The following is a 26,664-nucleotide window of genomic DNA, read 5'->3' on the forward strand; positions in this document are numbered from 1 at the left end:
AATGAACTCATCTTGAAGTTAGCACATGGATTGTGTCAAACAGTGTGGTCTAGAATTGTGAAATTTGGATAATAAACTTTATAATTCAGATATTATGGCAGGAAAATGGAAATAAATGAGTGCATAGCACTCTTTTGTTGTATATAGGTATGGACAGATGGGAGAGAATTAAGTGAATACATGTAAACTGTGATATGGTGAAATAGAGGAGAAAGGAAAAATTGGATACTATTTTTAAATGGTTTATGTAACTTACCTTCTATGTTTTTGTAGACTACAGGATTATAAAATATTTTATGATTTGACTAATGAAGTTTCTGTATATTAATTAGTTATTATTAAATAGTCTCTGTGGGAGGCAATGTTAAGATATTCAAAGTACATAAGCTTTAAAATTATTATAGAGGAAAATTATGAGACACAGACAGACAAGATTGTTAGGAAAGTAAAGAGATATGGATATTCTAGAAAACTTTGCTGATGACCTTGGTAATGTGGTTATTAATAGGCTGCATAATTGTCCATGCATGGAAATTCGTTCCCATTCTATACAACCGTTATATATTTATGAGAATTCCTGATTGCTGGTGTTTTATGCTATGCTTTTATAAGCATGTGGTTTGTTTTATTTAATATAACTTTGTTACCAAAGAGGATGAGACTGAAGTTAGTTGGTTTTATGAAGATAGCACTTCTATACTGTGGCAAGCTTCCAATTATCTTCTGTGAATCTACTGTACTGTAGAGGACAGTGCATGGTGATTTCGGTATAGCTATGACAGGAATATATAATTAAAAAAAAGAATAGGAAAAATCCTCAATATCTTGTGAACACAAGTTAATCACTGCAAATGTAACTTAGATTGAAAGTGAGATGTTGGTATCCGTTGGGATGAACAGTGATTCACAAGCACAGTATCAGTATAATTTATAGAAGAAAAAAAAATATAAATAGTAATGATTCAAAAGAAAATTGTATCATATGTACAGGTATAAATACATATAGTAATGCCTATTTAACATTTAAATAGTATTGTGATTGATTGGATTGTAGGACGCCATATAATGAAATGAAAAATTTATAAGCCATATATATATATATAAGAAAATGGCAGAGACGACAGACAAAAGAAACGTAGGACAGCAAAAAAAAAAAAGATAAGCAGATGACATAAGAAAAAAAAGGAAACAGCAGGAGAAGACTGTATGCAAACTTCCATAGAGAGAGACATGGATAGTCAGTATGGACGAGCTGGTTTATGAATATGGATACTGGCGTAATTTATGAGATTTTTATATGGTTTACTGATGGATAATAAACTACTTTATGAATAGCATATATGTAGAATGAAAAATAAATACTGCATGGTCTAAGTTGTAAGGTTTACATGTTATAGAGAATTATTTGTTGAGAAAATGTTTGCGAGCTGAGCCAGTGTTCTTTAATTATAATGGTATTATAGTGAATACAAATTTAAGAAGCACAGGTAGTTAAAAGAAAAACAAAAACAAAAGGACAATTGATTGTTGTTAAATGTATGAGCATTAAAGTTTTGAAAAGTGTACATGGGTATACTAGATTTAAGTTGAAAGGATCCTATTGAACCTATAACTGTTTTAAGAGACCTTTATATCCAATGCAAATAAAATGAGAGACAATATAAGTTGTGGAAGTAAGGCTATATCTGTCAATTTAATCCCAGGAATATATAAGAAAAGTTACTAGAGGATATAAATGAAAGTTAAGATATAAGAAAGTTAAATATTGTTAACAATAGATTACAGTTTACATTTATAAATTACTGTTGTAGATGGTTTTGCCAATTTTATTAATTTCTAGTTAACCTTTGTTAAATCTTGAGATATTGTATCTATTAAGATTTTAATTGGTTGAAAAAAAAAGAGTATAATCGAAGCGTATAATGCTAAATTAACGAGCATGTAAGAATTGTTGGTATACATGTTGACTCAATTGACTGGAATATGAGATTGGATGTGTTGTATTTAGACCATTGTCACTTTTGACATAACTGTTGAGTTGAAGTAAAATAAAAGTGTTAACTAAGGCTTTTAATAGTAAACTCATCAACATATAAGAATTGATGTTGTCACTTGCATAGCATACGAGAACGGATGTATTAAATAAGTGAGGGTGTTTTAATGTTGAATTGTACAAAATTACAGGTGTAGAGATATTGGAAGTTTATAATAATAACGGTGATGTTGTTTTCAAATATTTGGTTGATATTGATCAGATAAATAAGATTGAATTAAATTTAAAGCGTTGTCTTTGACGACGACGGAAGTTAAAATTTTTATAAGTAATGATCAACGCAATCAAATGCTGGGCATTTGATTCCATAGATTAGTCTGAGCACCTATATGCACTTGTATGTGTAGCTGAACGCCCTTTGGAGAAATCGGATTGACTATTGTACTAACTAAATAGTTTAAATTGAAATTAATCCTTTCAGAATTGATTTTATGTGTCTGTTGTAATTAATGGGAAATTAGAAGAGGTGCTAATTTATAGAACCCAGACACCGTATACAGACACTTTAGAAATATTATGAATAAAGCGCTCGAGGTGTACAAGATAGTTACACTGCAAGATTGTAGTAAGGACGATCACAAGGTAAAATTTGATACACCTCTATGGAAAATAGTCGGTAAATATACGCGGTGAAGAGTTGTACATGAACGAATAGATCTGAAAGATTAAGGAATGCTAGTGATACAATGATGAGTTACAATCGATGACAAGCTGAATTATGAGCAAAATGGCTAAAAAAACGGGCGGTTGATATGACAATGAAAAATGATTTGCAATACTTTAATGAAATTATGAGATTAATATAATAATCATATGACTATGAATACGATTTATGGATTTTAAGGTAAATGATGGTGATTTAGATTTGATGATATACTGATGAGATGATTGCGCTGAGATCGCGGCTGATGGTTCCGTATACGTTAGTTCACGGAGAAAATGGGGATCCGCGTGTGCTCAATGCGACGTACAACGAACGACTCGCTTTTTGTTGATGCTACTCAAGATTTGGTAGATAATAATAGGAGTAGGGTATGTGGTAGTAATATATTGCATGTTCGTTCAGAAATTGGTAGATACTAGATATATATCAACCAGATATATAATTCGAATTTGGTACATAATTAAATTGAATTAACTTATGATTAAATGTTATAAAGTCCTTTAAAGCGTTGGAGAAATAGTAAAATGGAACCAGGAAATCCAGTTCTTAAAGATATGTAATAGAATAAAAAGTAATAGTAAATTTTGATGGGAGTGCATATAACCCATAGTTGAGTTGCAATGTAGAGCACTTGAGGCTGAAGTAAAAATAGCATAGTACCATAAAGAATATGACTAGTTGGAGGCCGTAACTCCTTGCGTACGCAAGCGGTGAATGCCTCATTGAGAAAATGACCAGTTGTTAAATATTTGATGTGTTTCAGTTGGAGGCCGTAGTTCCTTGTGGCGGCAAGCAGTGGCTGAGTCTAATGAGAATCTGACCAGTTTGAGGCCGTAGCTCCTTGTGTGGGCAAGCGGTGGCTGAGTCTAATGAGAATTTGACCAGTTTGAGGCCGTAGCTCCTTGTGCGGGCAAGCGGTGGCTGAGTCTAATAAAATCCAGATCTGTTGAGACCGTAGTCATAGTGGGCAAGCGGTGGCATTTTTTTAATGTTTTGTTTTAACAGGTATTTCACTAATTAGCTAGGCAGCCGTGTTTGCAGAGATGCTGACTAGTACCTGGTGTGAAAAATTAAGTGATACAACTTAAGGCGGAAAAATATAACAAAGACTGAATTCATGATGTTGAAATGTAATGTGTAGTTGTCAGTGGCAACTTTCATATTTTAAGTATGTAAAGTATCTCAAACTAAATTTTATATGATTTTAATTTTATTATATTACCCGATGTTAACTGTTATGATAATATCGAATGAGGCCCTTCGATAACGTTGGATGGCCGAAGTGGCTACGAATACCATCGATAAAATATAAAGTGAATAGTAGGCTTACTAAACTCACGTTCGTTTGACGTAAGTTAGTAATTCGTTTTATGGAAATTGCGCAAGGTTTTACAACAAACTCCCAGAGTCTGTACTTAATTTGCCAGAAAAAGAAATCAAATGTGTCATAAAATATTTTCTTTGTAAAAAAAAAAAAAAAAACAGCTTATTATAAAATTGAAAATTTATAAATGTCATCATTTATAAATCAGTGTTTTTTTTAGAAAATATCTAACTTGAAATTCATAGCGCTGTCAATGTTGTCTGATTGAACGGATATTAAGTGCGTAGCGGTTTTTATGTTGATTGCCGCACGCCTAATCCTTGTTGTTAATTAAATATAAGTAAATCAATATTTATTTAAAAGAGCAACACACAGGTTTCTTGTTTATTCTTCTTGTGATGAATCTGCGTTCCGAATAAGCGATAGATTCAAAAATCTTGACTACTCAAAAGTGCTTATATTAAGTTTGTTTGAATAAAGATTATTTCTATTTCACATTAATCTGGAACAGTGGGTTTTGGTTTATGTTAAACTGGTGTTGTAAAGAAAATTGAGATCAGTATCTACAATCATTTATAGTTCCCTAAATGTACAGGGTTCAAAGGGTGCAATAGATTACTTGACCAGTGAGCTGATGGTATTGTTAAGTAAATCATAACTGAAATTCAATGAATTATGTTATATTAAAATAATTCTCTGGTAAATCAAGAGTATCGTCGAAATAAAATAGTAGTAGTAGTATTGAGGGTATTAGAACCACTTGAATAATATTGACCTGTTATTTTCTATTGGTGAGGTGAAGGCAGGCAGCGATTTTGTTCTAATTTTATGTCACGAGAATATTACTTTCTCTTTATATTTTTTTCTCTATATATGTAGGTAATTAAGTTTTACCTTTTGTAATGTGATATGTTAAATTTATCCGTTAAAATATTCATGATGAGAAATGTCAAGTTCTATTTTGGAGGTATAAAAAAAAATGCAATGTTCATAAGATCGGAAACTTACATTGTGATGGTGATATGTTACAGTCTGACTCATAGAAGTCAATCACCGCCAAATAATTGTTTGTTACTCTAAAAGGTTGTTCATGTTTTTGGGTGATTTGGATTATGTAAATTAATATATGTTATGTTATATTTTGTGCATTCTGAATGCATGCCGAAACTTAGCTCTGTTAGTATTGATTTTAGATTGTAAACCTTTGACAGTATACTAAGATAGTCAATGTTATGAAAGTAATGTGTATCTTTAGTTTATTTAGTTAAGTATTTGTTATATGATCCTGTAGACACTATATCCTTTGATAAGCATGACTACGCTCATCAGTTACCTATGTGTCTGGGCCAGACACTATTGCAGGATGGCCGACTGTTAACTATCGTGTTACGCACCATTAATTAAAAATGGTAAAGTCAATAATCATGTAACCTGAAACGGAACGTCAGAGGCCAGAGCCAAAGTAATCTATGTGACATTGACAAGTGGATGACGGACGATTGAACGGAGGCAGCGGGAGTTTTGGAGCGAAAGTGTTGATATTATTATAAAAACAAATAAGAGATAGATAATTGTAATATTGTAGGCATTGAGGTGTTTCTCTCCCTGACTAACCGGCATTACGCCTAAGTCGTCAGGATACTAGTGATTTTAAAACTATATAGAATAAAAATATATCGCTGCTTTAGGAAATTAAATTACAAACTCTTTACATAATGCGCAAAAGAGGTTTTATTTTTAAGGACGATAATGGAATGATGCAACCGCCTGTGCTTACGGTTTACGCTGACGGGACACCGGTAGAGGATGATACAATATTCATGAAAACAAGTCTGTTAGCTCATATTGAGAAATGGTAATTTACCACTATGGTTTCCAGAGGAAACCGCGTCGAGGTCAACCTGACATGGTACACGCATAAGAGGTTGTATTGCCTATATAAACTATATCGAGCCCTCATTTCGGACCCACTTCACCTCGGCCTCTGTGGTATAGCTTTTTTTACCACACAATTCCTCGATCAGACTCGATAAAATTCCTCGCATGTTTTCTTATTCGATAAATAAATAAATAACCCTGAACAATTAACACAGCACCATCCAGTCCAACGGTAAGCAGAGCTTGTGTTAGTGGATACTAGAGAACTAATACATTTTTTTTTATAATTACATAAATAATATACAAGAAAACGCCTTGATCGATACAAACAATCATACTCATACATACAAATTTTGCCACCGTGCGAGGAATCGAACCCGCGACCATCGCAATAAAGCGGTGTACTAAACCGCCGACGACAAATATTTGTATTCATAAGTTTAATTGTTTATATTGGTCTGAGATTTATTTACAAAAAAAAAAGTTTTTCTAGCAGTTGTCTAGTGCTCATAACACAAGCTCTAAACAGCTTGGGATTAGATGGCGCTGTGTGAAACGTCCACGGTTATTATTCTTATATTTTACACTAGTAATTTCTGAAATACAGCTGTATATTATGACAGATGGACGGACGGACGTACGAGTGAAGTTACAACACGAGTATAAGGGTTTCCTAAAGCTCAAACAACAAATACCGGACTGTTCTTTGTATTACTTCTATTAATATACAACTTTACGCTCGTCTTATTTTTGTTTCAAAAACATCTGTTGTTATTGAAATGACTAACCTTTCCAAGTAAATGAATAGGTGACATAAAGTGAAATCATACTACCATACAATAGTAATAAAATCGTAACTCAAGGCGTCTTATTATAAACAAGCTGTTACTGCGACTTCGTTCGCGTGAAATTTAACTTTATTTTTCTAAAATAAAAGTAGCCTAAGTTACTTCTTATTATATCAGCTACCTGCCAAAAAAAGTCCCGTTAAAATCGGTCCAGTCATTTCAGAGATTTGCTGGAACAAACAGACAGACAGACAAAAATTGTAAAAAATGTTATTTAGGTGTATTTACGGCATTTATATTCATATGCATGTAGTAAAAAACAGTTATTTTACAAACAGACACTCCAATTTTATTTTACTTTATTTCCGCCGCCCCGTGTAGGTATATTAGTTTTCTAAAATAATAATTTTCTTTAATTTAATTGTTTTACTTTTATCATCTGAAATCAAATGACCGTACTTCCTCTGAAATCTGCAGCCCCTAGAACGCTGCCGCTGCAAGATAAGCTATCATATTAAGCTAATGAAACTGCAAGGTCTTACTATATTATAAACGCACAAGTTTGCGAGTATGGATGGACGAGATGAATGGATCAATGTTTGTTATTCTTTCACGCAAAAACTACTGAACGGATTTTGTTGAAACTTTAACAGTAATATACCTTACAGATGAGAATAACATATCCTTATACTAATATTATAAATGTGAAAGTAGAGATATTTGTTACGCTTTCACGCAAAAACTACTGAACGGATCATGATGAAAGTTTACAGTAATATAGTTTATGCATCAGAATAACATATAACATGTAGGCTATAGTTTTTATTGACTTATAACGCGGATGAAACCGCGGGCACAGCTAGTCCACGATGTTTATGCATTATCACGTCGGTAGTGTAAAATGAAACTGTAAAAAGGTGTAAAACTATATATTTTGTGAGGTGAAATATAAATTATTAAAATAACACATTGCCTACAAACATGCGTATGTGCATACAAATATGCATATTCAATAGAGTGAGTGTGTTGCATTATTAATTCAATGATGCTGATCTGACGCATAAGAGCTTGCGGTTTTCAGTGTGTTTTCGTAAACCACAAAAATAACCGTGAGTAAGCGCGTTTATAAACGAGTACAAGGTCTGAATGGACTCCTGGAATTTTGTCCTTAACTTAAATGCGAGCTTAATTCCATTTAATTGTCAAGTGATTGTGGATGATGACAGAATGTGATGTCTCACCATTTATTTTGATCGTCACAATTTTATAAAAGACCAGCTGTACCCGCGACTTCGTCCGCGTGGAATTTAACGTTATTTTTCTGAAATAAAAGTAGCCGAAATTTTCAGTAGAGGAGCCGGATGTTGGTTGTTTAATTAAGGTGAGTATAGAAAAAATATGCCGCGGATGTCATTCTTACTTAAAATCTTCTTAAAAAAGCAAATTTGTTACTCCAATTAATATATAAATATAACTAGTTTTTTTTATCAGATAAATATAAATATGATTTTTTAATTCTTAATTCCTTTTAACGTGCGAGGAATCAAACCCCTGACCATCGGAAATAAAGAGCGGACTACACCGCTAAACCACCAAATCCGTCTAAATATTATCTAACCATAATGCATTTTCCTTTAAATGATGGCGCTTGAATCGTTACAAAATCGAAATTGACTGCAACTGGTATCCAATTGACCTTTAAGATACAACCCACTTACTTTTAACACCACAACCAACTGTGCCTCGCCGTGGGAGTGGACAGCAACTTAATATTTGTGTAGGCGATTGGAAAATATCGAATACCACAGTACTGTATTATTTATTCAACTAATTTGAATTTTGAGTGGCCATGTTGGAAATAGGCAGTTTAACAATCATAATGTTCCATACTTAAACGGAACATGTATGTTTTTTTTTACGGATGATAATGGAATGATGCACCCGCCTGCGCTATCGGTTTTCGCTGACGGGGCACCAGTGAAGAATCATAGGATGAGCATGAGGTTAGGTCAGTTAGTCCGCCATGACAAATTTATCAGGATTATTTATTAGGGTCGGCAACGCGCACGTGACACCCCTGGTGTTTCAGGCGTCCATAGGCTACGGTAACCATTTACCATCAGATGGGCCGTATGCCTGTTTGCCACCATAGTAGTATAAAAAAAAGGATGGTTTCCAGGGGGAACCGCGAGGTAGATTATCCACATTACTAACAGTCTCTTTCCCCCCCGAACATACTTTGTTATCTGTTTACTTGGCTTAGTCCAGTGTTTCCCAACCTTTTAAGTGCAATGCCCCATCTTAGATTATCTTGAAACACCAGAGTTGCAACGCGCACGTGACACCCCTTGTGTTTCAGACGTAACCGTTTACCATCAGATGGGCCGCAAGCTTGATAGTTACCATCGTTGTTTTATGTAATATTATCTTATCTTGGATAAGTAAATTGACTCATTTATTTTGTTATAAAGTTTATTTAGTGTTCATAATAAAGAATAAAATAGTTCGTCACATATGTCAATCCAATATTTCTTTTTACAAAAATATATATAAACCTCGAATAGAAATTCAGTTGAAGTCATTTAGTCCAGTTTGTTTATTTTGTAATCTTTCTCGACTAAATGGCTAATAAAATTTGACAGGAAAATATATTGTATCATGAGGCCGGATGTACGCTATTTTTTATCTAAAAAAACGGACTAAGTCGCGGGTAAGAACTAGTAATAACATACGACTTAATAATAGTCACGACTACCCTGACAGGGTAGTCACAGGTATAGTCAACTGTCTCTCGGATTATTTTGGTTGTATTATTTAGATTATTGGATTATGTATCTTATTAATATTGTCTAGCATATTATGTAAAAAAGTTACAAATTAGCATAATTTGTAATTTATTTGATTGTTCTTTGTCAATTCCCTATTCAATAAACACTAAGCCCTGAGCAAGTAACCACTAAGCCCTGAGCAAGTAAGGACTTTTAAATGTATTAAACTAAGAACAAATTAAAGAACATGATTTTAGAAAATAGTTATGCTAAAAAAATTATAACATATAAAACATTTAAAAATATAATAAAAAAATAAGATAAATAAAATATACTGCCAGTACGTCGACAGAACAGTATAAAAATAGGTAATAATACCTATTAAGTGTTATTAATTATTACATACTTTTACTATGACAATGCGTATAATAAAAGTGCTCTTTTTAATAAACAGTTAACCTGCCAAGAAACAGATCCTTCTTCAAGAGTTCATGCAAGCTCTAGTCAGATTACAAGTTTCAAGGCAGACCATATTCTACAAATCTAACGGCAACACACCTTAAAAGGATCTATCCATCTGATTTTATCACAGTTACTAATACCTACTTATGTAACTATGTTCAAATTTATCAACATTTTGGTTAGTTCAATTTCTGCAATGTTCAAAAATATTCATAATAAAAAAGCGCCAAAAATGATACGTACTGTAATTTAAATCCCTCACTTGTATATAGGCCAACACAACACAAAACACACAGTATAATTACACTTAAACTTATTTATTTCATTTTACAAACACATAAAATTTACAAAATAATATTTACGATTTTCGAATTTTTCGTATCGCACACTCAAGAAACGTTCGCACACGAAATAACGATGGCGCGCACTTCTGCTTGTTGAATGTGCGCGGGAAAACGAACGGAAATATCATATATCGTGTTGCGCATTCACTCATATCTGTTTGTCTCTTTTATGCAACAATCCGTATGAGCAGCACAAATGAGATAGAAATACGTGAGAAATATATTGAAAAAGAAAGTTATAATTATTTTATTGTTTCTAAATATTACTTTAATATTCTAGAAAAAAACTGTACCTACAATAAGTTTGTAAATATTATTAAAATAAAGACTATTTAAGTATAATTATATATAGACCCTATGCCTTTTCTTTAGGAATGGATATAAAAATGGTTGTTTACTTGACTTTTGACGGTAGTTATAACATTTTTATATGTCATTTGCAATGTTTTTTCCTCGTTGGGAAGAGGCTAATTTGTATAGTTATATCATCCTATCTGTGGTAATTTTTATTACAAATTTTAGTAATGTGTAGTAGTATATTAAGAAAATTTTTTGGCTTTATGTTATTTTAATTATTAGTATATATTACTTTCTATCAGATGGGCAGTCGTCAACCTGTTTAGCTTTACAACCAGTCCGTTTTCCCCTGAAGGGAAAATAGACAACTCTGAGGGTTTCTTCATTTTATTCTGTACGTGCTAGTATCTGTGGTGGTGTCTTTACATTGCGGCTTGAGGCGCTGAAGTCAATACTACAAACGTCTTTAGTTATTACTTTTGATATACACTTACACTGTTTACTGTTTAGGTTATTATAAATTTTATTAATCTTATTTGCAAAGGAACCAATTATTGGGCTCGGACACTAGCCCCCTCTGTGAGAAGTCTTGTAATTAGTCTCACAGATAGGGCGTTAATGTCATTTTGACAGCTAACAGTAAATTCTTAATATTTTTTTTAACCATTCTATGGTTAAAAAAAACTTATTAACATTAACATTAAGAATTAACATACTTTTAGCAATTTTTAATTTTGTTCAAGGAATATCTAGCGACATTACAAGAAATCGATTTATATTGTATTGTATTCTCTTACATGGTATTAAAGAATCTTTATACGTGTAAAGCCGAAATAGAACCTTGCTGTAATATTAATTTAATTGTATAAGTATTAGATTTAAATTGCGTTAACAAAAGCAAAGAGTAGACTAAAAAATGTGACTGTCGCTGAGTCTCACCACCTTATTAATTCAACTAAGTTTCGCTAGATGGCGGTATTTCACAATAAAAATATTTTCTGAATTTCCAGATCGATCGGAAAGCGGTATTGCACTGCAGTAATGCCGTCCTCCACGATGTACACATGACAACCATCTTGTTTAATTCTTGGTGAATTATCCACAAAGAACTAACTGATTTGACTTCATGCTCATACTATCTTCCTCCACAGAAACGCCAGCGTATACCGTTACGGCAGGCATGCTCTATATTTACCAAAAGAAATGAACCTACTAACTCTGGCAATAAAGAAAGGGCAACAAAACAAAGGTTCATGAATAGTAAAAATAGGTAGCTAATTATAGAATTAAGGGTAGTTGACTTTGTTTGCCTATAAAACATGCAAACAAATTCAACTTGACTAGACTTGCTGCAACAAGTACTGACATTCTGCAGATTTTAGGGATATTGATGGGGCGGTATTTTTTACTTATAACAGTAATAAGTAGTAGGAGGAGGAACGAGGATCATGTCTTATGGAAAGTTTATAATATGAATGTGGATGGATGTAAAGGGAGGGGACGCCCTAAGAAATGATGGATGGATTGTGTGAAAGATGATATGAATAAAAGAAGAGTATCCTCAGATATGACGACCGATAGAAAGCAGTGGAAGAGAATGACATACTGCGCCGACCACAAATAATGGGATAAAGGCAAGGCAATGATGAACAGTAATAAGAAGTATTTCATATAAATAGGTATATATTGTAAAAATTAAATCACTGACCTAACATATTTATTCATTAATATTCCTTTAAATGGTGATGAAATGAATAAAATTAGACCTGCACTTTGTTGTTGTAGGTAATGTTTTGTATGTGTGTGTATTCATTATGCTTATAGGTGTTATAGTTCAGCAGAAAGGTTATCGTATTTTTTTAAATACACGAAATAACAGTCATTTGTTTTACCATATTTATTTATTTTTCATTAAAAAAAAACCCTGTCAATGTCCTATAGAAAGCTATAACATTTCTAGACATAAAGTATTGATGAAATAGCCAGACGGCCGGCGCCCAGCCTACGTATTTCGATGTGTGTATTGGTATCGTGTCTGTGTATGGCTATAGTTTGCTAGTGTGTGACTGTTAACGGTTAGGTGTGCCTTTCAGTCTGCAGTATAGTATCGACATTTTCAATTTAAATGAACAAATGAAACAATTATAAATAACTATTTATTTTCTTACTAATATTTTGATATAATAAACACGAAACTTTGTGAGTATGGATGGATGTTTGTTACTCTTTCACGAAAAACTACATATTTATAGTATGTACTTATAAACATATAAGCATATGAGATATGCACTTATACGTCATAACGCTACAAATATTACATATCAAGAATATCATTAGTTACTAGCAGATCGTAACTATTAACTGAGAAGCATATTATGATACAAACTAAATGGCATACAAATTACATATATTACACACTTGTAATCGTCTGTCATAATAAGGGCTTGTAATGCGTAGGAATGAAGAGAATATCCTGATGAAAATATTAATGTGAACTGTTATAAGGGCAGAGGAAGATCGAAAAAGAGATGAATGGACTGTGTGAAAAATGATATAAAAATGAATAAGGAGATGACTGCGAACAGGGACGAATGGAAGAGAAAAAAATATTATGCCGACCCCAAATGTATAGGATCAGGAAGAAGCAGATTACATTACAAACTTCATATTAAATTCCTTTACGATATTCTTATATTACAGATACCAATGACTCTACTCAGTAGTGGTAAATGTGCTCAGGTAGATTTTTCTACTTTTCGATATCGATATTTGTCAAACACTAGTTTAGAATGATTCACCAGCAACCTACATATTCCCGCAATGGTGATATAATGTAGCTTTGACCTTATTGGTTGAGCCGCCCATGCGGTACTTCGATCCACCAATCATAGGCTAGTATTCAAAGCGTCGCTCCCCGTGACACCGATGCTATATAAGGGGTTTCAACGGATTTTCCGGCGTTAATATTCGTTCGGCAAACCTCTTCACCGGTCGCGCTGAACGACGACTGACTTTTTATTTAAATAACTTATTAATACTTTTAAAAAAACCAATTCAAAATGGTGAGTACTATTTTATAATTTATATTAAACATCCCATATTATCTTTATGTTTCTTATAATTTTTATTTACGTCGTTTGCAATTTACATAAACCGGGTGGCCACGCCACCATTTTGTCGGCGTATAACCCGACTATTGTAGGCGACACTTTTCCAACTTATATTTTTATCATATGAAGCTACTTTAAACATTTCGACGTATTATCTTGTAAATCTAAGATTAAAGAATATTCTATTCTGTCATAATTTATGTTAATTATTTTTTTAACAACGGAAATCGGTATTCAATTGTTTCAATAATTTTAATTTAATAATCACTACTTGTCATCTCATTCTTTTATTGATAAAATAGTAAGCCACGCCCTTGACTTTACTTTCTTAAATAATAGTTTTTAATTATTTCGAATTTTATAAATTTAAACTAGATCGCTACATATCTGTTTCCTGTTATTGCTGGGATGACGTGTTCGTGACCTCATTGAAGGCCGGAGTTCGGTGATCTCATGCGACACCTGAGTAGCAGGCTATCCGATAGATAATAACCAATCTTCAAGTTTTATAATTTGCATATTTATATTCTATATTCTCAACTCTTCCGTTGAATTAAATGAGTATCATAAGATCGCGCCTTTGTGTTCTTTTATGGTGGGAATTGGAATCTCCGCCATTTGCAGAATGAAATTGACTTTCACCTTTCTCCGCCATTTGCCTTTTATGAATAGACATGAAAGTAGGTACGTATCTACAGTTTACGTACTCAAAAATGATTCGAATAATAGTAATCAAGCAAGTGAATAAAGTTAAGTAGGTATTTGGCTAGAACCGGGTCGTTGCATTTCTTAACGGTTAATTTGTTTCTAGTTTACTTAAGTGCTTTTACACACTTGCAGTCTGATGATGGGGCGTATCCATTGAATTATTTTATGATACTTTAAATTAAATTTAAGATATAAATAATATCTTGAACAAATGTAATTACTTAACTTTTGTTTTAATAATAACTTAAATTTTAGCACGTTAGACTTGTATTTTCTATATCAAAACTTAATTGTTAATTTTTTGTCTACAGCGTGAGTGCATCTCCGTACATGTCGGCCAAGCCGGAGTCCAGATCGGTAATGCCTGCTGGGAGCTCTACTGCCTGGAGCACGGCATCCAGCCTGATGGTCAGATGCCAGCAGACAAGACCATCGGCGGTGGTGATGACTCCTTCAACACCTTCTTCAGCGAGACCGGGGCGGGCAAACATGTCCCTCGTGCTGTATTTGTGGACCTCGAACCCACTGTAGTTGGTTAGTATTGTTTAAAAGTAATAAACTTGATATTCCTAGGTATAGTCTTCGAGTTTTCTATCCTAAAGTAGTACATATTGTGACAGGCAATGGAAATATGGTTTTAATGGCAAACTCGGTTTTTAAACTCCTTTATTGAATCCTTATTTTGTATAGATCCTGTACTGTTGTTAGAGGTTTAAATTTGCAATGAATTGCACAATACACGACTTGGGTTTTTAACAATCTTAACATGACACAAAAACAAGTAAATGAAAAATTGTCAGAATATATTTAAATTGAATATATAAAAGAAATATTAAAATTAATATTTAATAATCTGATTTTAGTTCAGAAGAGAAATAATAAATTGATTATTAATATGTATTTGTAACTTGTCCACAGATGAGGTTCGTACTGGCACATACAGACAGTTGTTTCATCCAGAACAACTTATCACTGGTAAAGAAGATGCGGCCAACAACTATGCCCGTGGCCACTACACCATCGGCAAGGAAATCGTAGATCTAGTCCTTGACCGCATCCGTAAACTGGCTGACCAGTGCACAGGCCTCCAGGGCTTCCTCATCTTCCACTCCTTCGGTGGTGGTACCGGCTCTGGTTTCACCTCTCTTCTCATGGAGCGTCTCTCCGTGGACTACGGCAAGAAGTCCAAATTGGAGTTCGCTATCTACCCCGCTCCCCAGGTCTCCACCGCTGTAGTCGAGCCATACAACTCCATCCTCACCACCCACACTACCCTGGAGCACTCAGACTGTGCTTTCATGGTTGATAATGAAGCCATCTATGACATCTGCCGCCGCAATCTCGATATCGAACGCCCCACCTACACCAACTTGAACCGTCTCATCGGTCAGATCGTGTCCTCCATCACGGCCTCCCTGCGCTTCGACGGCGCCCTCAACGTCGATCTCACAGAGTTCCAAACCAACTTGGTGCCCTACCCTCGCATCCATTTCCCTCTGGTCACATACGCCCCAGTCATCTCCGCTGAGAAGGCGTACCACGAGCAATTGTCGGTCGCCGAAATCACCAACGCGTGTTTCGAGCCCGCCAACCAGATGGTGAAATGCGATCCTCGCCACGGCAAATACATGGCCTGCTGCATGTTGTACCGCGGTGACGTCGTCCCCAAGGACGTGAACGCCGCTATCGCCACCATCAAGACCAAGCGCACCATCCAGTTCGTGGACTGGTGTCCCACTGGTTTCAAGGTCGGCATCAACTACCAGCCACCCACCGTGGTGCCCGGCGGTGATCTCGCTAAGGTGCAGCGTGCCGTGTGCATGTTGTCCAACACCACCGCCATCGCCGAGGCGTGGGCTCGTCTGGACCACAAGTTCGACCTCATGTACGCCAAGCGCGCCTTCGTGCACTGGTACGTCGGTGAGGGTATGGAGGAAGGTGAATTCTCCGAGGCCCGTGAGGACTTGGCCGCTCTCGAGAAGGACTACGAAGAGGTCGGCATGGACTCCGCTGAGGGAGAAGGTGAAGGCGCAGAAGAATATTAAACGCATTTAATCGCTTGCCTGGCGCACGCACCGATACATTCCCCGGTGATGAAAATAAAAGAAAAATTATGTTGACTCTGTTGTTTGATTTCCTTAATACCTAGATTTGTATACACAAGTATATTTGTACATACAAAATATAAATCCTTGTGGCGATTAATCATTCGCCAATTAGTCAGTTTTAAATTATATATTTAATTTACACCTATAAATATTTAGGTTTACATTACATTAGCTTCAATTACATGGTACAATCATTTTGTCAATATGAGGACTTAATATTATTATCGATTTTATTAAATTTAAATTACTTCCTGCGACTAAAACGAACTGTCCTACTTTGTTTCAAGTTGAATCAACTGAATCGGCAGTGTATATGGCCATGAATGATTTAAATATAATGCTACATTTAATTAACTTCACTCTTTGGAGTACGCTAAGAATTATCAATTTAAAGAAATCGATAGGTACACCATTTGTATGTAACATTGATTTTTATTAAAAACGAAATTGTCTCCAATAACGTTTGGAATTGTTTATAAAATATATGTAATCGCAAAACTAGATAACAACTAAATAACTACATACAAACGCAAAATAGATTGTAATGTTTCAAATGTCAATTAAAAGCCACAGCGTTCATAAATTCCCTATAAATCAGTTTCAGTGACGAAAAGAAATTTTATACATTTTTAGTACAACGTCGTTATTGAACTTTTATGACTAGTAGAAAATTCAGTGAACCGCGGCATAAGTATTGATTGAAAGAAAAACTACCATAACTTTAATTGTACGATTATTTCTCAAAATATGTTCGAGGGCAAGTTTATTATAAAGTACGTATCTGAAAACAAAATTGTAAATGGTATAAATTGGGCATTGTATTTTGTATGACAAATGAAATAATCCTAACTCGCTGCCCACGTAGAATTAATATGATTGACATGACGTAACGATTGAAAGTAATGGAGCCTGTAGCTATGGTAATGGGCCCAAGAGCGGCAGGTCTTGTAGGCGGATGACATCACCTTGTGATCTCCTTATTAGGCCACAACGACAAAACTGTAATAAAGATATTATGTCGTAGGTAGGCCAGCGTGCATACAATGTATTTATGAATAACTAGTTTTTGTCAGCCCATAGTTCGCGTTACAAAAATTCATATATGTATTTATGATATGATCGTACTCGTATAGTAGCGTTTATCATCTGGATCCCAAAGGATTATTTGATGACCTCTGTGGCGAGGCCTACAGGTTCGATTTATCGCACTATATGACTTGTATTCATGAGTATGATTGTTTGTATCGGTTACTATGTGTCTTGTAATGTATATATTTACAAAAAATATATTTTAGTTATTATGAGTTGCCTGATTAAGTTATCGTCGTGGTATACGTTGACTAATATTGCTAATATACAGCGTTGTATTAAATCAAGTCGGCCTGTTGTGAAGTCAAAGCGCCTACTTATTTTATTTACGCAAATACTACACTTTTGCGATTTGTGCTCATACAATTTTGTAGTTTTTATTAAGTTAAAAATATAGAAGTCGTACAAGTTACTCTGCGTCTTTAATTTCATTATTCCCGAAAATCCGCTGTGATTACTCCAGAACATGGTCCTATATCGAAGCCGGATGTGAATTAAATGCGGATCAGTTATTATTTTGTGGAATTAAATCGAAATACAAGAAATAAAAGAGAAATTAATTGGATGCAAGTTGACCGGCAGAACTACCTACCATTGGATGTGAATCGAGTGTAATTTATAGTGGTGTTAAGTATAAATTACTATATAATAAACTTATCCCAACACTCTACAGGTAATATTATAAGTAAATCAAAAACTTTATTAAGGTTAGTAAACGATAATTACGTTATTTATCTGTATCACATTATTTTAACTTCATTGGTTTCCTACCTACTGCATTGTGAATAATATTAGTACTTTTTCATAATTTGCTAAAATTAACTACAAATCTACTTAATTAAGTATAGTAAGCACTAATGCTACATTGTTTGAGTTAATTATCAAAATATATGCCTTATAATTGCAAATTTCAATAGTTATTCACGTCAGTTGTATGTAAGTAAAGTAGGTATAACTAATTCTTTTGTGTTAAATGTTACTTTGGTGTTTGGTGTTTAATTTTATTGTCAGGTTCTATATTATATTACAATTTAGGTACTTAAGGAATCTGTACATTTATGTTAAACAAATAATTTGCCGTATGTACGACAGCAAGTTAAGAAACAATCTAGTATTTTCTCTATTAATGTCAATTTGAATCGGTACTTATGCTTGTGCATATGTAATATATGTAATGTCACAACATTTACAGTACATTTACTAGATTTATATAATATACATATAAATATACTTCTTTATCGAATTAACATATTGTTAGCTTAATATTTTGTATTCATACCTATTGATCGTAGATCTTTATTTCATTAATTAGAATTAATTTTTTAATTGTATAAATTCCAGGTCGACAACACTCGAATCCCATAATGACCGAAGAAAAGGAGTTAATAAAAAAGCGAGGCAGTTTTAAAGGCCGTTTAACTGCATTTATTAATTATTTGCATACACTAACTGATGAACCGTTAAGTCTCTCGGATGCCAGAGAATTACAATTACGTATGGGTAAAATTGAGTCGTTGTATGAACAGTATGATCAGGTACAGTTGCGCCTTGAATGTATAGTTGATAACAGTGAAGAGCAATTTAAAGAGCGCTCCGACTTTGAATCACAATATTTCAAGGCAATCGCGAAAGCCCAAGGTTTACAAAATGTTAATGTTGAGACTATGAGCAATATGGGTAGTGATGGAGGTACTCGAGCGAGCAATAATCATAAGCTGGTGCGTCTTCCGACCATCCAGCTACCGCGATTCAGTGGTTCATACGATGATTATTTGGAATTTAGAGACACCTTTACTAGCCTTATACACAACAATGATGAAATAGACGAAGTGAATAAATTTCACTATTTGCGTGCATCGTTAGAGGGTTCTGCTGCCGTGGTAATTCAATCAGTTGAGTTTTCATCTAGTAATTATGCTGTTGCGTGGAAACTTTTGTGCGATAGATTTGACAACAAACGTCTGTTGATACAAAATCATGTGTCTTCTTTGTTCAATGTGGAAGCAATAACAAAGGAGTCATCAGCAAATTTAAAGCGGTTAATTGATCAGGTAAATAAAAACTTGCGGGCACTTGAATCATTAGGTGAACCTGTCAAACATTGGGATACCCTTTTAATCCATATTATTACCCATAAATTAGATAGTAAAACTTATAGAGAGTGGGAGGAATTTAAGGGGCATTCACATAAAGATACTTCAATTACCTTTGACACCTTTCTAGAATTTATCCGAAATCGTGCAGATTTGATTGAAACATTAGAGCTTTCACGTGTCAATCAGGGCAATTTAAATCATAAATCGACTATGAAATTAAAATCTATGGTTTCAGTTCATGGCAGTCATCCACATCAGAATTCCAATACAGCAGAATCACATAATCGAATCTGCCCTAAGTGTAAGGGTGACCATAGTCTAACCGGTTGCCCCCAGTTTCTTGCGTTGAGCGTTGAAGCGCGCCTAAAGGTACTACCCAGTTTTAAGGTATGTTTCAATTGCTTTCGTGTAGGTCATTTTGCTAATCTATGCAAAAGGCCAGGTTGCAAAATATGCAAGCGTCGACACAACACTCTGATTCATGCAGCCAATGATCATCATATTCGTAATGAAAATAGAGTCGTATCTGAAACTACACCTTTAGCGTCGTCTTCAACGACTGCTGCTTCTGACAATGTAACTTTAGCAGCAAATATGTCTAGTTATAATAAAATTCAATGTGATGTATTATTATCTACTGCGTTGGTAAAATTATATGATAAGAATAATCACGAACATATAGTACGTGCAATATTAGACAGTGGTAGTACATCAAGTCTAATGACTGAGAGATTGTGTCGACAATTAAATTTGGAAACCTGTCAGGTAGATAAGTCAATCATGGGTGTAAATAACGCAACTTTACGCGTAGGCAAAACTTGTCATGTGCACATGACGTCGTTGAATAACAGTTTCTCTTCTGAGCTTCAATGTTATGTTTTGCCATCAATCACAAGTAATGTACCCGGTCACGAAATTAATATTTCTAATATTGACATCCCTACTGACATTAGTTTGGCGGATCCTACGTTCTTTGTACCAGCAGATGTTGATATCTTGATTGGTGCCGATCTCTTTTGGGATTTGGTAGGGACGCGGAGAATAATATTAGGTAAGAAAAAGCCTGTATTGTGCGAAACCAGATTAGGGTGGATAATTTCAGGTCCTATCTTTAGTCATCATGACACAATTATGCATTTAAATGATATAAAATGTAATTTTAATAAAATTGATTCTAGTTCAAGTCATGATTTGGACGACATTCGAGCTGACTTGACACGATTCTGGCAGCTGGAAGAGATATGCTCCAAATCAAATTATTTTCCGGAAGAAAGAATGTGTGAGGAACATTTTGTTGCGAACACAACGCGCCTCGATGACGGTCGTTTCTGCGTCCGTATACCGCTTAAACATGATTCTTCTGTTTTAGGTAATTCGTTTCATCGAGCGGAACACTGTTTATTTTCTTTAGAGCGTAGGTTGACGAGCAATCTTGAATTGAGAGATATGTATAGCAACTTCATGACAGAGTATAAATCGCTTGGCCATATGTCAGAATATAAACAGCCTGAGGTAGATGAAAAGGAATATTTCATTCCTCATCACGGTGTTATGCGAGATAGTAGCACGAGCACCAAACTCCGTGTTGTATTTAATGCCAGTTCTCCTACGACCTCAGGTGTTTCTTACAATGACATCCAAATGATTGGTCCCACCGTCCAAGATGATTTGATATCCATATTGCTTCGATTTAGGCAGCATAAATATGTTTTGTCTGCAGATGTTGAAAAAATGTACAGACAAATAATTGTCCACCCGTCTGATAGACATCTACAGCAAATACTGTGGCGTAGTAATGTAGCTGAGCCAATTACAAAATTCATATTGAACACGGTCACATATGGAACATCCAGTGCTCCATTTCTGGCTACACGCTGTCTAAAGCAGTTAGGAATCGACTGCAAGGATGATAAAATTTCCGAGATCATTCAACATGATTTTTACGTTGATGATCTATTAACGGGCGGTAACGATTTGGCTGAAGTTCAAGCTATACGTAAGCAAGTTACTAATGTACTTGCTTCTGCATGTATGCCATTAAGAAAATGGAAATCGAATACTCCTCTTTTGATGATTGATCCTCAGGACGTTCAAGCATCATCATTCGATTTGAATATTGGGAGTGATGAGCCAAATAAGTTATTAGGTCTTAGTTGGCACACAGATTCTGATGAACTCTGTTTCCCAATAAGTTCTCTAGTTCCTAATGGTAATACAAAACGTGATATTCTTTCGATGATTGCTCGAATTTTTGACCCATTGGGACTTTTGGCTCCATGCATAATTAATATGAAAATATTGTTACAGCAGCTTTGGATTAAAAAATTAGCTTGGGACGAACCATTAACTGATGATATTAATCGTCATTGGAATTACATTCGTAAAACTTTGCCTCTTTTGAACGATCTTCGTGTACCGAGGATTGTTATTTGCGACTCCTGTAAGTCGTTAGAGTTGCATGTTTTTTCGGACGCTTCAGAGCGTGCATATGGAGCTTGCATTTATTTGCGTAGCGTCAGTACTTCTGGTGAAGTTATGGTTCGGTTGTTAATGGCTAAGAGCCGAGTAGCTCCTATTAAGCCTACCACAATACCTAGGTTGGAACTGTGCGGTGCGTTGATGGGAGCGCGGCTATATGATAAGGTCATCACGTCGCTTAGATTGGGAATAGATCAAGCTTACTGCTGGACAGATTCCACCATAGTTTTACGTTGGTTACGTATGCTGCCTTCTAGACTTCAGCCTTTTGTACGTAATCGTGTTGCTGAAGTCTTAGAAAGGACAGAAAATTGTAAATGGCGACACGTACCAACTGATGAAAACTCAGCAGATCTAATATCTCGTGGTGTGGATATTAGTAATCTGCAAGGTTTAAACTTATGGTGGTCTGGTCCGCAATTTCTCATGAATGACTTGTCGAAGTGGCCTACGCAACTGAAGTGTGTTGAAGTTCTCCCAGAAATTAAACCAGACATATCTCTAAATGCTATTGTTATTAACAATAAAAATTCCTGTGGGCTCATTGAATTTAGTCGCTTTTCTAATTATTTAAGACTATTGCGATCAGTTGCCTATGTTTTAAGATTTATCAAATATTGTAAAAAGGTACTTGTAGTATCAAATTTTTTAGAAGAGGTAGACTTACGCGACGCCTTAGTTTTAATTATTTCAAATAGTCAATATGAATCCTTTGCCGAGTACAAGTTACTGTTAAATAATGATAATTTGCCAAAAAACAGTCAACTATTAAAACTGAACGTCTTTATGGACGAAAATAAATTAATGCGCGTCGGAGGTCGTATTGATAATTCAAATTTTTCACAAGATAAAAAACATCCTATAATTTTACAGTCCAGTCACATTTTTACAAAATTATTATTTATTTATGAGCATAAACGGCTAATGCATGCCGGTCCTCAATTGTTGCTAGCATCTATAAGAGAAAGGTATTGGCCTATAGGCGGGCGAAATTTAGCGAAAACCTGTTATCACAATTGTATCAGATGTACACGCATGAAGGGTAAAATTGTAACCCCCCTGATGGGAAATTTACCACAGCAGCGCCTACTTTCTGGTGGCTATCCCTTTGAAACGGTCGGTGTCGATTATGCCGGACCTATTATGTCCGCTAGTCGACAAGGCCGCGGTTGTAAGCTAGTAAAGGTTTATATTTCAGTTTTTGTTTGCTTCACTACCAAAGCTATTCATTTAGAGTTGGTAGGCGATTTAACTAGTAATAATTATATACTTGCTTTACGTCGATTCATTTCGCGAAGAGGTAAACCTGTCAATATTTATTCCGATAATGGTACCTCATTTGTGGGTGCATACAACGACATTTCAAAATTTCTAAAGACGAATTGTAATTCTTTAGGCGAAAGTGTAGCCTGTGATGGCATTGGCTTCCATTTTATTCCGGCGTATGCTCCTCATTACGGAGGTTTATGGGAAGCGGGTGTAAAGTCGACAAAATACCACTTACAGAGAGTGTTGGGTAATTGTACATTAACCTATGAAGAGCTTAACACCACTCTCATACAAATTGAAGCAGTGCTGAACTCTCGACCCCTGACACCACTTTCTTCGGATCCTGCGGACTATAATCCATTAACCCCAGGCCATTTTTTAATTGGGCGGTCTCTGACTTCTTTGCCAGACCGAGATTATCAAAGACATTCCACAAATAATTTAACACGGTTCCAACGCATTGAGCAATTACGACAACATTTTTGGGCTAGATGGAGCAAAGAGTACATTGCAGAATTGCAACAACGTGTCAAGTGGCGTACTTGCAAGGATAATTTAAAATTGAATACGTTGGTAGTAATTAAGGAGGATAATCTTCCGCCATTAAAGTGGAAATTAGGAAGAGTTGTGGGAGTTCATCCTGGTCTTGACGGCATAGTACGGGTTGCTGATATCCGGACATCCACTGGAGTTATTCGGCGAGCCTTTAGCAAAATCTGCCCATTACCAGTATCATCGGAGTCTGATTGAAAGCGTAGCTTTCAATGCCGGGGGCATGTTGTGAAGTCAAAGCGCCTACTTATTTTATTTACGCAAATACTACACTTTTGCGATTTGTGCTCATACAATTTTGTAGTTTTTATTAAGTTAAAAATATAGAAGTCGTACAAGTTACTCTGCGTCTTTAATTTCATTATTCCCGAAAATCCGCTGTGATTACTCCAGAACACGGCCGATCGTTAAGTGTTCACAGATTCAAATTCAAATTCAAAAATCATTTAACCATTTAGGACATTTTAGCCGCTTATGAGCGTCAAGTTTATACATTATAATTCTTTTTTCCTACCGTCCTGTTCGGTATATAGATCAAATTGAGGAGAACTGGCAAGAATCTCAATTGAATTATTTTTTTTTAAATCCAGTTTATTTACAATGCATAGGTATTTATATAGGTGTCTATGTCTAACATTAAATGAAAATCCCGAACATGAAAACTATTGCCATGCACGCTCGTCATTCAAGTAATCGTTTAGTGAGTAATAGGCCTTGCTCAGTAAATATGATTTAACAGATGTTTTGAATTTATTTAAGGGTAATTCCAATATATCCTTTGGTATCTTATTCTGAAATTTTGTACCTATTCCCATAAAAGACCTATTGACTTTTTCTAAACGATACTTGGGGACAGCAAGTCTTTAAATCTAGTATTAATATTATGAATATTGCTATTTTTTGGAAATAAGTAAAGATTTTTATGAACATATAGGATATTTGAATATATAAATTGAGAAGCTACGGTGAGAATATTTGCCTCTTTGAATTAACCACGATGGTTTCCAGGGAGATCCCGTGGAGGCCGGCTTGTCACGATACATTGCTGGTAATAAGTCCACTAGACCATTTTACTATGTAATATTATATTATCTGTGATATTACTAACAATCCCCCTCAGACTAGTCGTATCCGTCAGGCAGGAGTGGATCTCCAGCCGGTTTACAAGTCCCTCCGCGGATTTGGAGTGCCTTCTGCACTCGCCCCTTATCGTCAGTTCAAGTCAGGTAGCTGAAGCTGTAAAAGCTTACTGCGGCCTTTACAGCTTCACCAGACTTTAGAATAGACCGCAAAAAAATTATCATGTGTATCCCTTATTCTATAGCAGTTGGTTGATCCGTTAATGTGAAGGAAACATACATATATATATGTATTTTATATTTTCTTTTTTCGTGGACACATGGACACTCTTATTTTATACAGAGTAATGAGTTTATTGCTCTGTATAAAATGGCAGATATAAGGAAAACAAGCTGGTATTTATAACATCTATTTTAGGATACAGATTAGGGTTCAACGATCATCTACGCCATCTTTCGCTTAGTATAAGAACCGCGATCTGTAAAGTGTACCTACCACGGTATGTGGATGTTTTATTATTAGAGATTTTTTTTAAAGGATGATAATGGAATGGTGCACCCGCCAGCGCTAACGGTTTACGCTGGCGGGGCACCAGTGGAGGATGAAAAGATGAACACGAAGTCAGATCAGTTAGCCCAACGTGACAAATTCACCGGGAATGTATCACGATGGTTTTCAGGGGGAACCGCGTGGAGGTTGATCTGACATGGTACATTGCTAGCAATGGGATCATCAGTCCACATTACTAACAATCCCCTTTCCCTCTTTTAGAGGAGATTGTACAGAGGCGTCTGCGTGGAAGGTAGCCACGCACGGTGCACACTTTAGTTCCGGTGCGAAGGTGAGATATGGTAGTAAAATTACAGGGTAAGGAGGTAACTTAGAGCTAGGAAAAGGCTTTTATTTTTGAACTATTCTAATGCTGTTGGCCGCAGCTGGCCTTTACAACTTCACCGGACGATAGGCGGTACTACATAATTATTTACTTGATTTACAATAAACTGCGCATTACTATTATAATATAGTACGGGGACATAACAAGTAAGTTCTCAGAAAGGCGACGTTTGAGGGGTGCCAGAGGTATTACAATTTCTGAAGTAACTTTTTTTTATTATTTCTATGCTGTTAACCGTAGCTGGCCTATACAGCTTCACCAGGCGAGTGCAGATGACACTCCAAACCCGCGGAAGGACATACGGAGCGGCTGAAGGTCAACTCTTGTCTGACGGATTCGACGTAAGTCTGTGGCGCCGCTAGGCATTCGAAGCGCGGCACAGGTCGTCGTAATATCGATTCCTGTCTGAATTGGAAAGTCCAGGAAAAGGCAACGTACAACGCGGGTCATAATTAAGCACATGTCGATTTTGTGGCGTTACAGGCGCCATACATTCGTTCATGAATATGTATGTCCGTTTGTTATCTTTTCACGACTAAACGACTGAACGGATCTTAATGAAATTTTACGTGAAGATAGATTGTATCACGGAGAACAGACACAGGCTATCTGTTCTGTTCTCTCTTTAAATTCAGATAAAGTCGTAGGTAAAAGCTAGTGTAGAATATGTGTGTCTTCTAAGATAGTGATCTAGTTTGATG

At 35.3% G+C, this 26,664-nt stretch overlaps 3 protein-coding genes and 1 long non-coding RNA gene across 4 annotated transcripts in view; 3 read left to right on the plus strand and 1 right to left on the minus strand.

Annotated features, from left to right (window-relative positions):
* Positions 1 to 10,371, minus strand: part of LOC131843100 (mucin-5AC) — a 62,505-nt gene extending 52,134 nt beyond the window's left edge. The window contains exon 1 of the mRNA XM_059191695.1: positions 10,181 to 10,371. The gene's annotated coding sequence lies outside the window, so the exon portion shown is untranslated. The remainder of the gene's footprint in view (positions 1 to 10,180) is intronic.
* A 3,157-nt stretch (positions 10,372 to 13,528) lies between these two features.
* On the plus strand, positions 13,529 to 16,516 carry LOC131843152 (tubulin alpha-1 chain). The gene is made up of 3 exons (XM_059191760.1): positions 13,529 to 13,640; positions 14,708 to 14,930; positions 15,315 to 16,516. Exons 1-3 carry the CDS (start codon positions 13,638 to 13,640, stop codon positions 16,439 to 16,441), a joined length of 1,353 nt encoding a protein of 450 aa, XP_059047743.1. The 5' UTR covers positions 13,529 to 13,637; the 3' UTR covers positions 16,442 to 16,516.
* A 1,393-nt stretch (positions 16,517 to 17,909) lies between these two features.
* On the plus strand, positions 17,910 to 20,063 carry LOC131843145 (uncharacterized). The gene is made up of 3 exons (XR_009357522.1): positions 17,910 to 18,300; positions 18,935 to 19,128; positions 19,925 to 20,063. It is a non-coding gene; the product is annotated as an uncharacterized LOC131843145 (long non-coding RNA).
* A 757-nt stretch (positions 20,064 to 20,820) lies between these two features.
* LOC131843132 (uncharacterized) lies at positions 20,821 to 24,186 on the plus strand. The gene is made up of 2 exons (XM_059191735.1): positions 20,821 to 22,702; positions 23,564 to 24,186. Exons 1-2 carry the CDS (start codon positions 20,821 to 20,823, stop codon positions 24,184 to 24,186), a joined length of 2,505 nt encoding a protein of 834 aa, XP_059047718.1.
* The last annotated feature ends 2,478 nt before the right edge of the window (positions 24,187 to 26,664 follow it).

This window comes from Achroia grisella, unplaced genomic scaffold, assembly GCF_030625045.1.
Source record: "Achroia grisella isolate CSIRO2021 unplaced genomic scaffold, CSIRO_AGI_Agris_v1 utg2786, whole genome shotgun sequence".
NCBI lineage: Eukaryota > Metazoa > Arthropoda > Insecta > Lepidoptera > Pyralidae > Achroia > Achroia grisella.

Excerpts from the sequence above, each read along its gene's own strand:
- LOC131843152 (XM_059191760.1), top strand. Across the intron at positions 14,931-15,314 it reads CCTCGAACCCACTGTAGTTG|ATGAGGTTCGTACTGGCACA; the intron begins GTTAGTATTGTT and ends ACTTGTCCACAG.
- LOC131843132 (XM_059191735.1), top strand. The coding sequence starts at position 20,821 with ATGCATTTAAATGATATAAAATGTAATTTTAATAAAATTGATTCTAGT. Across the intron at positions 22,703-23,563 it reads TATTAACAATAAAAATTCCT|GCGAAAGTGTAGCCTGTGAT; the intron begins GTGGGCTCATTG and ends GTAATTCTTTAG.